The 18888-nt window shown below is 38.9% G+C and overlaps 1 protein-coding gene across 2 annotated transcripts in view; it reads right to left on the bottom strand.

Moving 5' to 3' along the window:
- PPP2R5E (protein phosphatase 2 regulatory subunit B'epsilon) overlaps positions 1 to 18888 on the bottom strand; it is a 73896-nt gene that overhangs the window by 21789 nt on the left and 33219 nt on the right. For both annotated transcript variants that reach the window (XM_036383618.2, XM_036383620.1), the window contains exon 3: positions 11203 to 11399. In XM_036383618.2, the coding sequence (XP_036239511.1) occupies positions 11203 to 11399 (197 nt within the window). The remainder of the gene's footprint in view (positions 1 to 11202; positions 11400 to 18888) is intronic.

Here is an 18888-nt window from a genome sequence, read left to right as displayed (position 1 = left end):
GTTTAAAAATTTGCAAGACAAACAGAACAGATTCAAGCACTGCAGAAACAGAAAGATGAAAGAGGCAAGTGCAGGAAAGCCCAGGTGGTGCACCCAGGTGAGGGATGTTCACTGAACCCAACAGAGTGAGAGCAAGGCAAACCGAGGAGCACAGAAAACAAGAGGCCACACTGGTTTGTGCTGGGCCTTGTCCCTTCCTGCCACAAGAGGGTGTGTGCCACTGCAGTTCCAGTCCGGCAGGCTCCACAGGAGCCCCACTCTGTAAAGCTCAGCGCTGCTTCCAGCCTGGACAGACTCAGCATTCCCTGCAGCTGTGCTGGGGTACTGAGCTCCTCCCGCCCTGTGCCACAGCACCCAGTGACTGCCAGCGCTCATTAGGAAAAGGTCCTTCCCTCCTTTCTCCTGCCTCTTCCCCAGCTCATTCACTTCTCTCAAGAGCCCCTTCATGAAGAGACATTTCTAATCTCATGAGAGGTCAAATAACTATTCCAGGAATACATACATGTTACAGTTTGTGTTTCCTCAAGGATTCCTGAGCTCCTCCTTCTACTATCCCTGATATGAAAACGCAGGGAGAGGAGGAGAGTGATCACAATTGGCAAGACAGAGTTTCTATGGTAGAACACAAGAGAGGATAGACAGCCCAAAGGATTTCCAAGTAAAAAGTGGGAAATGTACCTTAAATCCAAAGATTTGGGATTCTAAAATACTTACTCAAGCATTTTTTGTTAATGCTTTACAGTCAAAAATCCCAGCTCTCTCAGGATTTGGATCAAAATAAGAAACTAAGAAAACCAAAGGCAGCTTTTTTTCCCCCTTTTCTGCTTTAAGTTTCATTTGAAACAAGAAAGAAAATTTTCTGCAAATTTAACTATACATGTATTGTTAAAACTTGTACCTACAGATCACTCATCAGCTGTTTTGTTTAGAAACTGGAACAAATACTGAATTATGGCACAAGTAAAACCTGCAAGGGAAAGTACATACTTTCAGAATGAAGAGCTAAACAAAGACAAATTCCTGTAAGACTCAAGTCAAACCAAGCCTCAAGCAGTTAGTGCCAGGGCCTTACCAGCATGACAGAAGCATGAGAGGTTCAGCAACAATTAGCTAAGTCCCAGCACAGACACCTGGATCTTGAGCTTGGGACAAAATTAGTATGATCTCTGGAGAGTGCCCATTAAAAAATGCCAGTCTCAAGGCAACTCAAAAGCAGGTTTTTTTGCATAAGAAAATTATCATGCAGGAGTAAGTGCAATGCAAGCTTGAATCCTGCTTGCATTACGGTCCTAGTATGCAGTTTGTTGTCTTTAATTTTCTGGTTTGCATTAGGAGTAAAGATAAGCTATGTGGAGCCAAAATGCAGATATCCTCCTGAGGAGAACAGACAGAACAGGTTATCTTTAAGTGATTTCCCCAGGTTATCATAACTTTAGGAGATAATGTGTGCCATTACAGTTACATTAATCACCACAACACAGCACGATAGCTCATTTACATGCAGTGTCAATTTATAGCATGCTTATCTAAATCAGTAGCCTCTGGGTGGTTAATGTTTATAAGCCTCTAAGGGAGAACTGAAGACAACAAGTCCTTCCATGCATGAACTGCCCAGCTGTACTTTGGAGACCCTGACAGCCACCACATAACACAGCAACATCAGATCTGGAAAGACTTTTCCTCAGATAGGCATAAGGCAGCTATTTAGAATTTATCCCTGGGCCCAAGCAGCATGCCAAAATCCCTTCAGCTGGATAGCTGAACCATTTCTCTCCTGACCTTTCTTGGATCATCAAGCCAGAGGACATCCCTGCCAGGCCTGCACACACAGTCCCCAGTGATTCCTGTCCCAAAGCCAACACCAATGACCATGGATCGATACTGACTTCCGTCTGCCACGGATTAGGAATGCCTCCAAGCCCAGATGATCCTTTTGGAAGGCAAACCAGAACTCCAATATTCTAGAAAGTTGTATCAAGACAGATGTCCTCTCTCTGTCCTCAGAAACACCTGCACCCTCTTCTCCATGGCTGTACCTTTCAGAGGCACACACCAAACTGGGTGTACAAAGTCCACCAGAGCTCCTCCATCATGCAGAATCTCAACACCCAAGTGCCAGAAACCAACCTAACAAGCAGTTGAATCTACCCATTGGCACTGAACCAAAACCAGACCCAAGTGGAAATGCTGAAATGACAGATTTCCAGACTGGAGATGCACAGAAACCTCTGAGCTCTGTGTCAGTCAGGCACAAGTCACAGAATCACAGGGTGGCTTGGGCCGGAAGGGACCTTTAAGGTCACATCCTTCCAACACCCTGCCATGGGCAGGGATGCCACCCACTAGACCAGGCTGCTGCAAACCCCATCCAGCCTAGCTTTGAACACTTCCAGGGATGGGCAATCACAGCTTCTCTGGGCAACCTGTGCCAGTGCTTCACTTGCCCTCTTAATAAAGAATTTCTTCTTAAGATCTGATCTAACACCTAACTCCAGCCAGATGCAAGACAAAAATTCTCCCAGGCAATTACAAGTCAATGTCAATTTGTTAAAAACAAACAAGACAGGGAAGGCTGCGCTGCAACCCCCCCCCCCAGAGAGTGAGCTGCAATTTCTGAACAGATCTGATGGTTGGTACCTGGCAATGCACAACCACAAAATTAAGACTATACAGGTAAAAGCATCAAGCTTCAAGAAATCTTTATCACCATATTTATATTCAAAATAACTTTTAGAAAAGAAGGTAGTAAAAGGATCAAGTTTGAAGTCAAAATTCATGTTTTGAGAAGTCCTCTCCCTGCCCCTCACTGGAGTGCTATAAAAGTGGCAACACTGTAATAGAAACACTTCACAAATTGAATTGCAGCTGAGCACTTCTACTCTGTGCTGTTTGAAACAAAGATTTTTATCAGTAATAGTCTTCCTGAATGAAAGCTGAAATGAAAACAAACACACACACTGCAAAGTTTAATGTATTCTCTATATAAAACCAGGGTAAGTGGATACCCATTTAGCTTACAGGGAACACCTGTTCTTCAATTAAAAATATGTGGAATCATCTAAATAAACCCCATGTACATATAAAATTGAAACCCAGTCTCTCTGCTCACAATGTTTAAACTGCTGTGCATAATAATAACACACAGAAGCAATAAAATGTAATTAAGTCATAACATGAAGCCATGCTAACCTGGAGACAACACTGGCCCCCAGAAAAGACACTGGACTTGTCCTTCTGAAACACATCTGCATATGTGGAGTTTTTTAATATCATTTACAGTTTTACATATTCTAGAGCCTGAAGCAACTACTGCAGTCACTCAGCTATAATCTCTCTATAAAACCACTGAATTGTTCCCAGAAGATTGACTAAAGAACCTCTTACAAAATGTAGTATCTAATTTTATCTTCAAAGATTATAAACTGTTCCACCAGCTCTCTTTTCCTAAAGTTTCACTACTAATTTAGCTACAGCACTGTTTGTGATCTCAAGGTTGAATCTGCCTGATACCCTGTTGGCTCTTGCTAAACCACCAGATCTCTTTTCCACCTGTATATATATATTTGCATATGCAGTATGTGTCTATCTATAGATAGGTATTTTTTTATAGACATGACAACTCTCAACCTCTGTGTCATTAAATGGAAAAAGAAAGCTCCTAAACCCAGGCAGTTGTTGGTTTCTCTGTTTGTTTTTAATCCTGTGATTATTTTTGCTTCCTTCCTTTGACCTCCCACCTGTGCACAAGTGCACTGGGGTATAAAAAGCCAGACCATCTCCCTCTTTTCTCCTGCATGTTGTCATATTAATTTATCAACATTCACTTCTTTGAACGGTGCAGCGTACCAGAAATTCATATTAAGATACTCATGATAAGCAATCCACAATGCTCAGGTTCTTTTCTGCACCACTGCTTGCCTGAATACAGTCTTTCAGGGCTTAATATTATGTGCCTTCTTTTGCCCAGGAGCATTACTTTTGACTTGGCTGCATCAAAATGAACTACATTGGACTGTGAACACAGTCAACAATCCAGATCACAGGCTGGGGGAAAACAGTTCTTCTCATTTTCCCTTTACCTTTACGTCTTCTAAAAATTCAGTCAATAACCTGCAAGAATTTAGCTCTGGATCAGGGCTCCTAAACTTGTTAGCTTACCCTCACCCACTTAGTGCTGGTGGCAGCTTCCATCCATACAGATGAGGAAGCAGAAAACCCGAGATCCTTGGGCAATGCTTCTCTTGGCAGAACTACAACAGGAGTGAGTTTGTAGGAGAAAACAGCTGGATTTCAGATGCAGTGTCCACACCATGTGTGTTTTAGAGGGAGGAGTTGCTTTCTAGTGACATCTTGCACTGAAAAAAGCAGTAGCTATACTTCTACAGTGGATGCTTTGCCCAAAAGAAACCCAACTGACAAACCCTGAAACTTCTCATAGAACCACAGAAGGGTTTGGGTTGGAAGGGACCTTATAGGTCATCTAATTCTAATCTGTCCTGCCACAGGTAGAGACACTTTCCACTAGACCAGGTTGCTCCAAGCCCCATCCAACCTGGCCCTAAACAATTCCAGGGATGAGGCAGCCACAGCTTCTCTGGACATCCTGTGCCAGTGGCTGGCCAAGCTAACAGTGAAGAATTCCATCCTAACATGTCATCTGGCCCTGTTCCCTTCCAAATTCAAGCCATTACCCTTTGTTCTCTCCTTCCAGTTTAAAGCCACTACCCCTTGTTCTAATCTTGTTCACTCTGACAAGAACCAGGTGGATTATGACACTTTGGATCTGAACTAGAAGTGTTAGCTCAGCCCCAGCCCTGGGTACAACCTCCTCCCTGCTGGGAACTGGAGCTCTGCAATTCCACTCTAGGTCACCCAGACCCAAACTATATCTGGGTACCCTAGCAGTAACCCCATTCATCACTATCTCCCTGTAACTAAGGTTTCAGATGATTCAATGGAAGAATAATTTAATGTGTGCCAAGGTAATTCTATAATACAGTCTGAAAAATCATAGCAGTAGCTAAGTATCTTGCACAAATTAAAGCACAGTACCAGCAAAAAGAGCTCCTCACCTCTAGAGCAGGCAGGAGATCAAGTGAAAGCCTGCCAATGAATGAACTTGAACTCTAGACAGCATTACAAAACTCATGCTGTCCTGGACTCCAAACTAAAGAACAAAACACACAATTCAAAACTCAGGAAAACAATCCCAGAAGCAGATTAACACTGTGGTTGTCTGTAGACAAAATGCTTTAAAGGTACTTAAGAGGATGACACAGCCAAAATAGGGTGTGGGGATGTAAAGGTCCTTCAAATAAATAAATAAATAAATAAATAAATACATACTGTTCCAGTGCTTCTTGAACAATAAAGTGTTTTCCCAGTTTATTTCTCTGCTTCAGACCTAGTCACTGCACTGTTATGCAGATAGAGCCTGACAGATGCAAGGCCCACGTAACCAACCACAGCAATAATGGATACAGGTAAATGTAGTTACAGACTGCCCAGAAAAATTATTAGGGACAACTGCTGCAAGAGGAGCTGCCTCCAACAGATTTTTTGAGAAGGGCACAAAACATCAGAGCCTCTTCTTTTAATAAGCATTGTACATTTAATACGAGCTAGGTGTATAAAGAATGTGAGTAACAAAAACATCTAACAAAAGTATTTAGAAATAATGCATAAAAGAAACCGAAGTTAGATTCTTTTCTTGCTTCTACAGAATTGTTAACCCTCACATTAAAGAAAGAAGAACAGAATGTAAAATATTATGTGATTTTTATGTGTTTTTTTTAACAATAGCATGTTTGCTCCATTATGGCTGCACCTACATGACAATTTTTAATCAAAAAACATGGGCGGAGGGATCAAAGGACATTGCATTTTCCCTCCAGCATTTCAGATGCCTTCAAAATCTGTTCTACTTCCACTGAGAATAAGTTAAGTTCAAGATTAATTCCTAATATTTGACAGAATTCCTGAACATATATAAAATTCCCATTAGAAAGGGATATGATTTGTCAATTCTTGTGAGAGTATATGATTTCATTGTTTTCCCTTAAACTCAAAATGACATTCATTTTATATTTTGAAATCTAATGCAAGAAGCAACAGGAACATACATACAGGGTTTTTGTTAAATCAGAAAGGTAAGACTGAATATAGATGGACCTGCAGAAAAATCTCTATCCAAGAACATTTTAATACAGAAACTCTGAAGATGTCATACTTAGTCATAAGACACAGCTAAAGCTATAGAAAATATAAAAACCATAATGCCTATGAAGTTTAACAGCTAGAACACTTCCTAAAAATAGGTTCCTCAACATACTAAAAAAAATCATGGCTTAGCAAGATATTCTTTATGTTTAACGGGTCTGTCACAAACAAACTCCTGAACAGATTCTGCCCTCACATCTGCTGAGACAAACCTGCAGTAAAAATGAATGCAATCTCTCCAGATTTATGCCAGTAGAAAGAAGAGAGGGAAAAAAAAAAAACAAACCAGAATCTGACCTTTAAAATGCATTTTTTTGTGTTTATTTGGGTATTGATTTAACCAAGTTTCTTTCCCTCTGTTGCTTAACACAGCTTCTACACCACATGACATCTCCTATGATGTTTCACTCGGGCTGTACAGAAATTACAGTCTTATTTTACTCAATTTGCCATTACAGAAAAGATAAAGATGACAATGGGAAGCCAGAGGCATTTCAGCACTTAGAAAAGAGAACAAAGTATCACTACTCCATTCTAAAAGATGGATCTGAAGAGAGTTTCATTAGCCATCTCCTGTGGGCTGGCAAACACACACTGATGTGTAAACGTCAGGGCCTAGGTCTACAATTTCTAAAGAAGCAAGTAGGAGAGCTAAAAGGTTGCTCACCAACAAAGAGATTCATCCAGACTTCTCAGTTTAAAAGCTTGTCAATTTTTTCATCCATTTTTTCAATTAAATAGATGAGTTTCCTCAATCTATGTCTTAACATCCATAAAGTAAAACAGTTCTACCACATACACCCTTCAGGATACCACAGATAAAAACAAACATTTATTTCCTTCAACTACCACTGCTTAATCTACCAGCAAAAATCTGTATCATTAGTTTAAGCCTCCACATTTTGCTCAGACAGGAATAAATTTTAGATTAAGTGTCCAATTATTGGCTCATAAAGTCCTATTACTGGCATTTCCTTCTTAGCAGAGTGTGGCTTAATTGGCAAGGCCATTTTTCCTAAGATTTGCCTAATTCTAAAGAATGTCATCTGCCCTTCTGAACAACACATCAAACTGCAGGGGAAGCACGCTGAGCAATCCCCTCCTGAATAAATCTGTTCAGCTCATGGCCATTACCACAAATCCCAATTCCTCTCCCTATCAACTGATATTGATGACATGGATGAGGCCTCTGCAACTTGCTTTGGTGGTCATTAGGAGGTTTTGGTTTATTTTATTTTTTTGAATAACAAATAACATGCCAGACACTGTATTAAGCTATAGAGTGGTTTAAGGAAGCAGATTTGCACACAGGTTGACAAACAGCCAAGTGGTTTCACATTTAGCTATATACAACATCTTATCACATGCTCAAGAGAAGAAGATGAAAACATGTGATGCTACAAGCATGGCTAAAGCTTTTAATGGCACACATTTTAGATGGTCGGCATGAAAAACATCTCTAAGTTATCTGGCTGCCACAAATGACTTTTTAAACCCTTATATTTTAGAAGCAATTAAAAATCTCAGCTCTTCTGAAGAATTCTACTGGCAATCTTTTCCTAGCCTAGTATGTCTAGAGTCAAACAACTTTTGGGTCACTAACAGAGATCATTAACATACACATACATTATAAAACCTTAAAACAAAGAAGTTTCTTCCACAAATACTATTTTTTGAACATTTTAGGTGATTTAGATGAGAAAACACTTTAGCTATTAATCCTTCTCTATAAATACTAGTAACTTTAAAAATATCACTTTTAGACTGGTGCACCTTTTTTTTTTTCCTGCTCCTGGATGATGTTAAAACTCACAAAAGAACTTTTTTTCCCTTCACCTCCAAATCACAGTAGCCCAAAGGGACAAGCAGGAGATACTAATTCTCAGATTCATAAACACTAAACATAACAGGGCAGAGATCTTTCAAAGGGACATAAAACAACTGGGCTCAGTTTTGATCAGTTTTAAGATCCTGGTCTTTCAATCAAAACACTCCCATGACAATTGTGGCAGGCAGGCAGCAGGGATGCTAATTTGGTCAGAACACAGATATTGCTGTTTTCTTCACTATCATGACAGGTCTGAGACTGTCAACGTGACAGCTCCCTTGTGAACCCAGCTGGAGACTTTGGTGAAAATCCCCAAAAGGACATGAAGGTGGTAGCTGCACTTGTGAAGTCAACTGTGCACATTTAAGTCTGTCTCAGTGTATGATTATGGGCACAAAACTGAAACAAGAACATGTATTTACTGCAAAGAATAAGTTACACCAAAAAGTAGTGCTTTATTACAAAGTGACTAATGCCATCTCTTCACCCAGCAGTGTGTGCTGAAAACTTATTCTATAGCATTTCAGAAGAACTACCCTTCCCTCTAGGGCCTGTGCAACTGTTCTCAAAGTGGTGAACAAGTCTTGCTTTTATAGGCAAAGACCAGCAGGAAAAACCAGCATTTTTACCAGATAGTCCATCTACAAAAACCAAAACACCTGCAAGACTTTTCAAAAGCCTTGGTGAAGTGGTTTAGCAGAAACACTGCAGCAGCATTCACTGGGACCATCAGCAGGAATCATTCGTGCATCTGCTATGGGTGCACTCCCACAAATTCAGTATCACAGCACTGCATCCTGCTCCCATGGAGCACAGCCACCAAAGTGGTTTTCCAGCAGCACATGCACCCAAAACACCACTGGTTGTGACAGGCACAATCAGGGGAGTCCAGCTTTCAACTGCTTACACCTTCACCAAGGCTCAGGTGGCTGTTGCAGGCTGGAGCTTCACCCAAAATCTAAATTACAATTTACAATTATATTTACTTAAAATTTCCTCAGGAAATTCTTAAGAAAAAAAAAAAATCACATTCACTTCCTTAAATACTTATGCATCTTTTTGCTTATAAGAAAACAATCAGGTTTGGCCAGTCAGGGGCCACTGGGTAGCCAGACACAGGACATGAGAATATTCACAGTCCTCTCCTGCTTCAGTATCCCAGAACTGAAGAGGAAACAGCTTGGGTTCAGCACCACAAATGCAAAGTAGAAGAAAGCAGAATGAAGAAGGGCATGATGCCATGAAAGGAAAAGATGAGAGAACAGATTTCTATCAAAAAGGATCTAAGGTGAAACTGAAATTTCTTAAGCACCATTAGTAAATATCTATGAAATACACTGCAAATATTCAGGCTGTATCTTTATTTCCAATAACTCCTCTATATCATAGATACAGACTATATTTAAGGAAATTATTCAAAACCATGCTTTTCAAACTCTTTAGGCAATACCTCATTTCCTTAAGTTAAAAACTGTTGTGTGAATCAATACAAGTGACTGCAGGGACAGTAGGAAATTATACCAAAGGGGTTTTACTTTACTGTTCAAGATCACACTGTTTCATAGATTATTATTTATGATTCAAATTGAACCTCATAAACAATTACAAATCAAATTCTTCTTGCTTCCTGGGGCCCAAGCTAAGGCAACACTAACTTACAGAGATTTTATTCAAGAGATTTTGCTGCAGGAAACAACTATAACCAGTGTCAACCCAAGAATACAACCTCAGTAACAGAAATGCTATAAAAATTACCAAATTCTCTGGGGGGATGAGTTTGGAGGCATCTGCTACTCACAGAAAAAGTCCCCCATTTTACTGAAGTCATCTGTGCATCAACATCCTTTCTATGCAAAGGGTGTGATATACTTTGTTCATCACAAGGGGTACACATCAGATGAAACTAACACTTGCAAACCATTTAGATACTACAGTGCAGCACCAGCAGAAAAATTGAGAAGGAAAACAAGTTATTCTGTATTCTGCCTGGTATTTGAATGGTGCACGAGTTCACATTCTGAAGAAATAACACAGCAAGCAGTTCATTCACAAGACTGGTCCAGTGCAGAAAGGGGCAGGAGAGAGTGAGGGAGAAGGGAAAGAATCTGAACTCATAATTACAGGCTTTCTGACAATGCATACACACAAAGAAGCCATATTAAGATTTTTTCATACACCCTTAATTCTGGTTTTTTCCTTCATGATTAACTGCTTGATGGTTCTGTCACAATTTACAGCTATTTTTAAGTACTACAGACAAGCAACACAGCATGTATCTGTGTGTCAGAAAAGAAGCAAGCAGCATACACAATGCAATGCAAAAACTATTCATGTTTTTTCTTCTAACAGCACATAGCCAGTGGATGGATTCCACAATCACACAGTACTGTTAGGAAACTGTCAAGACCAAATCTATATTTAATTAATTGCTTTCTCATTTAGAGAACAGGTTATAAGGGTTCTGTTCAGTAGCACAGAACAAACATTTTAAAGCAGTGATTGATTTTGCCAGTTGCAATGAACATTCTTCACCATAGAGCATCTGGTACTGTTTCCATTTTTACAATGAAAACACTATTATTTAACAATTTATATATACAAGGTATGGCTTTATAGTTGAGCAATCTTGCTCACTCTAACAGCACCTGCAATGAATCCACATAACCCAACCAGGAAATTGACACAACAATCCTGTACAACATTTTTAGCATTTATTATTTTAAAATTATTATCCATGCATACTTTAAGGTATCTGTACCTGAAGCAGACAAACAAAACTTGGAGTAAGTTCAAAGAAAGATAAGAAACTTGCAAAAATTATTCCATTATTTACACTGGGAGGAGAGGGAAGATAGATTGGAGCAAACACGAGGGACTCTGATTTAATGGCTGCTGGCTTTCTCTATCAGGAAACAATCCAGGTTTCCTTTCATAATTTGTGACACTATAATAACCATAATCTACTTGACTTTCATTAAAAATATATAAAATGAATATTCTTGTCTTTGGAGAATTATCCCCAAGCAATGTCTATCAGCAAATCCAAGCCAAAGGCATCATTTAATCCACCTACTCCAGGGTTCAATTTCGCCCACAGGGTGTAACTGGAAGTGCAAGTGAGTTTAAAAGGAGACCATGAGAAAGAAAGAACTCACCATTCTAACTACTTCAGGGTAAGTCTGCTCTGTCAAACAGCCTCTGCTTATTGTAATGTAGTCCACCAGTTCATTAAGAGTGGAGCGCTTGTATTCTTTCATTTTAAGGTCTGAAAGCGTGTCCATGAAGTCAAAAATGACACAGCACTGTTGAAGTTTCTTTAGGAACAGTTCAGGCTGCTCTGAAGATGGAACGTCTATGAAACAAGAAAGGAAATCTTTGTGAGTCTGGCATCTTATTATACAAAACAGGATTTCTTTTTGAAGATCAATTTCAAAGGAAAGCAGCATTCATACAATTCTTGTAAAACAGAGCTCAGATTAACAAATGAACCACTTACAGGAACTGTATTGCTATTGTGTGTTTGAGATCTTGAACATATTGCAGAAGGAATTTAATCATCAACTGCTATGAGGAAAATAAAGTTCACCAAGAAAGTCCAGGCTGAAGCAGAGAATGGAAACACACCAGCACTCAAGACATCATTTCACAATAAACAACTACTTTGACTGGAGGCTGGTTTTTACCATCGTTAACTTCAACTCCAAAGGAGGATGAAAGAAGTGTCAAACACATCAAGCTTGATTAATTTGTATTTCTAAAAACACCACGTCATTTATAACCCTGTATGAATATACATGAATACCTATATATGAACACACAGCAAGGCCATAATTCCACAAACAAGTTTTGAGTTTCAATCATTATCCCCATATTGACACTTCCCATAGCAAAATCAATTTCACTGAAACACAGTGAGGATTTTTTTTCTGTACTGTGAACACATAACATGCATCAATAGGAACATTTTCACAAAAAATAGTATGTGCTTGACCAATAAAGTAAACAGAACTCACTACTTTTGCTCTGTTTTCTTAATTCACAGCAAATGAAAAGATTTAATACAATAATAAAAGAAATGTCAACTTCTTAGTTGTTGGTTACTTTACCACATGCTTCAAAAGAATACAGAGACAGCTTCATTTATCCAGTGTTCATGTACACAAGAGGAGGACAGCAATACCAGGAAGTTGAAGAGATGAAATCCACATTTTTACTCTAAAGGTCTGTCCTCAGACTAGGGAGCTTCCTTTCAACTACCTGGTTTTATTTAGGCACCAATGCCTGCCTCAGCACCAAAATCCATCAGTTGACCTTCCTGATCTCACTTTAAAAAAAGCTTTAGTAGTAAAGAATTTGTGTTTATTTCTTGAAACCTGGGCTTCTCAAAGGCCAATCTAAGATGGAACTTCTCACTGCTGACACAGAATAAGTCATAGAAAGGAATACCTGGCAAATGCTGGGAGGTGTTAGTAATTGTATGGTACTTTTAAATAGTTTTAAGACTTAAGCACCACAAATCTGTTTTGCTTAAACACAGTGCTTCAATTTAATTAAAACCAGTGTTTAAACACTAAAAAGAATAAACATGGAGTGCAGTACAAATAAAGATGCAACAGTTTCTTCAACCTGTTTTTGTTTACAGCACTGAAGTAGTGACAGGATTCAACAGGGAATGTACACAGGAGAAGAATCCTCCACAAACACCTCTGGAATACTGAGGGTCCCAAAACCAGGCACCCTAAAGCCATTCCACTGGCCAGGTCTCTCTCACACATTCAAACACCTCAGAGGAGGCAGAGCTGAAACCCAAGATGAGCCAAGGAGACAGAGAAACTCATTAGTCTTCATCCACAACAAAAAATATCATTTCTATACATGACCTTTCTAAGGTTACAGCCCTGCAGGACATAAAGGGCCTGGGGAAGCAGAGTTCTGTGACTGCTCTCTTGACTACCTGCCTTCAAATAACACAGAGATTAATGGACTTCAGAATTCACTGTTATTAACAAGCAGGCAACAGTTAAATGATGAAACATTTCTTCCAAAGACAGCCTTGTACACAGGCTGAAAAAAAAGAAAAAAAGTGCAATTGGTTACTTTTCAAAAGCTTTTTTTTAAAAACTTACACTCTTTCTTCTTTATTACACCTATAAAGCACCACAGACCTTGAAAATATTTCAAAGGTATCAATACAATCTATGTTGCTACATGACCATAATGGGGTTTTAGTTGCACTGTTCTACATGACTTTAACATGTTTGTTTTGACCAACAAGGACATTATAGTTAAAGAAAAACAGGCTGAAATCAAGTGGAATCCATTAGGATGTAATTCAGCACAAGTTAAAACCAGACTCATATATATGACTCAAGATTACACTCATTTTAAGCAGAGTTCATATTAAATAAAAAATTTTAAATTACTAAAGCATTAAAATAAGTCACGAAAGTTTGTTTTCTTTTTCTTTCTTAAGTATCTGGAGGTGTGGGAACAAAACAAAAAATATAATTACATTCTTCTCAAGAAAAACCACTCTAAAACCCTTCACGAAATTCATGCCAGTCTGACTACATGAACAGGCCATATGAACCACAGGGAAAAAGCTAAGAAAAACCAAACCACAGCCAAGCAAAAAACCTCCAAACAAACAACAAGAAAACCTCAAAGCCCCACAGAATAAAACCCCACAAACCAATTGTTCTGGTCATATCTGCTTTTCTTTATTAAGCAAGCTGCCACTCACACTAGGGAATACAACTCTAAGAAGTTTCACTCAGTAATTTTTCTCAATGTTCCTGGGAATTTGGGGTGATTTGGGGTGCCTTGGGAACAGGGTAACACCTAATGCCTAATGAGGGTTTTAGTACTTGGAAACATGGGAAGTATATGAGAGTAAATATGCTTGAAAAATTAGGGGGTCCTAAGACAAGGAAAGGGTGGTACAAATAAATAAAATCAGTATTCCATGTTCCCAGCCTTCAGACAGAGACCATGGTATTGGCTGGTTTGAGATTCTGGGATGGAGGGGTCTTTTTCTGGTATTTGGGGCACATACCCTACAGACCCCACAGCAGAACTCCTGAACTCCTTAAGGCAGCAGCTTGGAATGAAACACACGGCTCCCTACAGATGTTCACAGCTGGCTGAGGAAAGACAGCAAACCCTTTTCTTCTCAGCAGATACTCAGAGCTTTCAATGAATTTTACTCCCATGCTAACACACAGCCACACATTTTTTTTTAGGTCTCAAAATTTAATAACCTGCAATATTACCATTGTATCTACTTTCACATAAAAGAACAGAAAATTGAGCAACCACTCTAATAAATCTGTGTAAATACACATAACACTTTAATAACCTATAAAATAAAATTAAAGTGACACTATTAAGTAGCATGTGTGATTTATGTCAAATACACAGAGGAGTATACATTTATTAAAACCTAAATTTAAAGCAAGATAAATTTCTGTTTGGGTGACTGTGAGAACTCTCCTCATTTTCAGGTCTTTGCTACAATTTAATTTTCAGGCTTGTCACTTTTCTCTTCAGGCATTTAAAACTGTTCAGAGCTTTTGAAATACAGTGAGTATTCACAGACTCAAAGGAAATCGGCTTAGTGAAAGCGTGTACTAGGACATCTGAATGCTGATTATCAAGACAGAATCAGAGCTTTAAAGTCAAGTTTTCATAAAGTTATCAGAAAAACTGACAGAAAGTGCTATGATATTTTTTTAGACATGGACCAACACTTTTTACTGCAAGGGCTGAAATACTAAAATGGCTAAAGCAACTCTGTTTTTCTCTTAATAGCCTTTTCCCAAAATAATCCTAATCCAACCAGCCCATCCCTTCTCATCAGTCTCTGCCTTCTGCATCCTTTTATCAACTAAAGACATAAAAATCTGATGGCACACTTTTATTGCAAGTCTCTAACAGCCATAAAAACATATTAACGTTTGTACTACATTCATGTTTTAATTAAAGTCATTTACAAGTAACTCATTTTGGATTATAGGAAACAAACTATGCACCAGAGAAACTGCATCCAGGGAAGGGAGCTCTGCCTCTGCTCTCCCTGGCAAGTGAAAACCAGATGGTGGGAGAACCTGGATCAGTTGCCTCCTGCCCCTAATTTTCAATGAAGGATACAGTGCTGGGAAGTGAAGAAGGGAAGGTGCAGGGAGGGATCGAGCAGCTCAAAGCAGCATGACAACTGTGAGGAAAAGCCATGGGACTGCAGACACAGGGCAGTAAAAAGCAGAATGAAACAAGACAAAATATGCAGATTACATATGAGGTATTCAGCAGAACTAGAGGATGCTCACACATGCTACCCTTCACCCACATATGCACTATCAGAACATTTCTGAATCATTAAAATCAAAATGCTCTCAGAATAAGTACTGCTTTCAGTATATACATTACCGGTACTCATTAGCTTGAAGATGGCATTTGCATAGAGAATTAGCATCATCTTCTTGTATGATAGTAAAAGCAAACACCACATTAAACACAAAAAATAAAAACACATACTAAAACCAAAGTAAGTCCAAAATGGGGAAGAGAGACTAATAGTAACGTTTTTATTCACATTAATTTTAAGAACTTCCTTATAATGTTCCAACATCTGAGAACTCTGCATTCACTCCACCTCTGAGATTTCCTCTTTCAATTGAGTTGCAAAACTTCAACTTTTCCTTTTGACTTAATAGCAAAATAATTCCTCAACTCTTCTTCAATTTTCATATCTTCCAGTTACTAAGTAAACCTAGTACAATTCTTTTTCTAGTTAAGCAAGAAAATCTCCTTATGACAAAAAAAATCTTCCAAACCCCAAACAGCTCCCACTTTGCTGCCACTCACCAAATCACATTAAATACAACCAAGTACTGCATCAAGACGTACCTGCACAAAGGGGGCAGTGGTGCATAAAACTGCTACAGCTAACCCTCACAAACCACTGTGAAGATTTCATTGTGGAAGAAGTTACCTTTCTAGTCTTCATTCCAATAAAACTGGCAAATTTGAATTTGAAAGCCTTTTGGTTTTCTTTGAGAAGCTGACTTCAAGAGAAGGTGACACCCAGCTCAGAGCTTTCCCTAACTTACAGTCCTGGAATACAGAACAACCACGTGTCTACAGGTCACTTTTCACAGCAGAATACTGCTCTTAACATTCCAAGAAGTACAAATGTTTGCCTTCTTTTTCTTACACAAACTTCTTGAGAAAAATAATCACTATCCTGATTGCATTGATTTAATTTTCCTAACTGGCTGTCAATATTATGAATGCTTTGCCAAGTCAGTAATCATTCATTTATAAGAGGTGATTTTCTCAAAGCTGTTTTCCCAACCCATTCTCTAGACTTAATAATTACACAGGCAGGGCAGCAGTTAGGCACTGTGTTCCAAATATGTAAAATCTAACCAGTACAATTATTCACACAGCAATAAATACAGTGGGACAAACTCAAGCTGACTTTCCTGAGTGAAAACACTCAGAAAGAAAAAGCACAACGTTACCATACCATTTCCAGCACATTCAAACTGCACGATTAGAAATGCAACACAGGACATAATCCACCAGCTTCCTGATAATCACTGCCTCTTCAGCTAATCTCTCACAAAATTGAGAATTATTTCCCTGGCCATAAATTTGCCCCGACTCAAAGTGAGTAAATTCTCACCAAGTGGGAGTTTCCTGGGTAGTTCTACAGGGATCATGGATCCACAAATGCCTCCACTGCTTATAACACCTCCCCAGTCATTTCAGAGATATTCAACATCATTTACTGGGGTGGGTATTATAAACTCAGTGTAGATCTAACATATCATTTGAGTGCCTTGATGGGGCAGCATTACAAACAACACGGGCTACTCCTTAACAGATGCATTCTTAGTCATATAAACTGCCCAAATTTTGTAATGTAGATATATTAATCAAAATTCTGCCTTTACTCACATGTGTGGTACCTCAATAGAATAATACATGGATGAAGGGCTACAAATTTACAATAGAAATAATTTAATAAACCATATTTTTCAAAATTATATTCTTACACTTTATGACTTTTCAGTTGAACCCTTTTGCCTATTTCCACAGCAGGCACAGTGCAGGCAATAATTTAATTTCTCTTCATTTTCATACAGCTCAATCCAGAGCCACAGCAGTCAAAGTTTCAAAGAAAAGCCTCCTTTGGGCTATGGTTCATTAACCTGTGATCAACACTCGTCCATTCTCACCAATGATGTCTGTGCTGTGAACATCTTTCAACTTGGAAGTGAACCAAGACCACAAGCCTGGTTGTCAAAGCTATTTATGAGCCATAACAAAACATTATTCCATGAATACTGGCTGCAAAAGGTCTGTATTAGTGCAAACTGGCATTGATGATGTGCACCCCCAAGTGAGCAGAGAGGGGAGAGTCCTCTAAGGGACTTGAGGTTTTACAAGTTTGGGTGCTCTCACTCATCACTGACCTACACAAGGAATCTGTTATGAAACATCTCAGATAATGATATGTAATCAAGGAAATACATGATGGATAGTGAGAATTCCTGAGCAATTAATGGAAGACAAGACTGCCAGGGTATTTTGGTACACCAACTGGTGTCCCACAAAAATAGCCTCATGAGATATTTGGTCTGTATCCTTATGCTTGGACTCATAATCACCATTCAGAACTGTGCCTCTTCATAATCAGGCAGCAATATCTTTGTTTTTTAGGTAAACTGACAACATTTTCAATATTTCCCCATTAGTTCTTAAAGAAATGGGATGAATTTAATGAAATAACCCCGAGACAGTCAACATTTTTTACCTATTCTACATACAAGTCCATTCAAGCCAAAAATTACCCAGGTCAAAGAAGGTAAAAGAGAGGGTAAGGAAAAGGATTCAAATGACAAGATTTCAGAGCAAAATTGATGGGAAAACAGCAGGTAGATGAGTGTACCAAAAAATTTCAGCAGAGATGGAAGAACAGCAAAGAGGCTGTGAATATTATGAAGAGGGTAGACAAAGGGAAGTTAAGGCAGCAAAACAACATAAATTATTAAAAGACCAGGAGAGAGAGAATGAGGTAGAGGAGGAGACTTGGAAGATGGAGGGAAAAAATGTTTGGAGAATGTGTACACAATGAAAGTAGACTATTTCAAAAGGAAAGAAAGTAGTAGCTCCAAGCTGTTAAGCAAAACAAGAAGGAAGGAGTTAGAGGTTAGGGGCCAGATTTGATTCAGCAGCCACATATCTGGAGGTTCTTGACACTCTGACATCTTTAATATATCCAATTACATTACTTGGGGTGAGTTTGCCTAGACATCAAATTAACACTTACATTTTAGCCCCAGGCTGATCAAAGGTTTTGTAGGTTGCTTTTGCTCTCCCCCCCCCCAGTTTTTACTAATATTTCAAAAACAATTACTAGTAATTTCTTTTTTTTTCCAGGAAAGCAAGAAGGCTGGCAAAAGTACACATAAATATGATTTCAATTCTCTAAATTGAACACAGGGCATAAAGTTCCAAAAGAAGACAAAAATACTTTGCTGAAACACTGGGAGTTACTGTGGCCAGTTTCTTGGACTGACTCAAGTTTCTTTTACACTGGCTCAGAAAGCTCATGCCAGTTGTTTTGAGTAGGTTTTTATTGAATTGCACTTTCAAAGTACAAGCTACTCTTCACTGAGCTAAGTCACTGAGTTGGCTGAACAGCCACCAGAAAAACCTGGTGCCAGTGTCTGTCCTGCCACTTGAAAACACTGACCTGAGGTGGTCAAGAAGTTATCAGGATACCTTTGCCACACACTTTCTGCCCTATACCATCCAGCATTACATATGAAACA

Source organism: Molothrus ater, chromosome 6 (assembly GCF_012460135.2).
Source record: "Molothrus ater isolate BHLD 08-10-18 breed brown headed cowbird chromosome 6, BPBGC_Mater_1.1, whole genome shotgun sequence".
Lineage (NCBI taxonomy): Eukaryota > Metazoa > Chordata > Aves > Passeriformes > Icteridae > Molothrus > Molothrus ater.
This window is presented reverse-complemented; position numbering and strand designations above follow the sequence as displayed.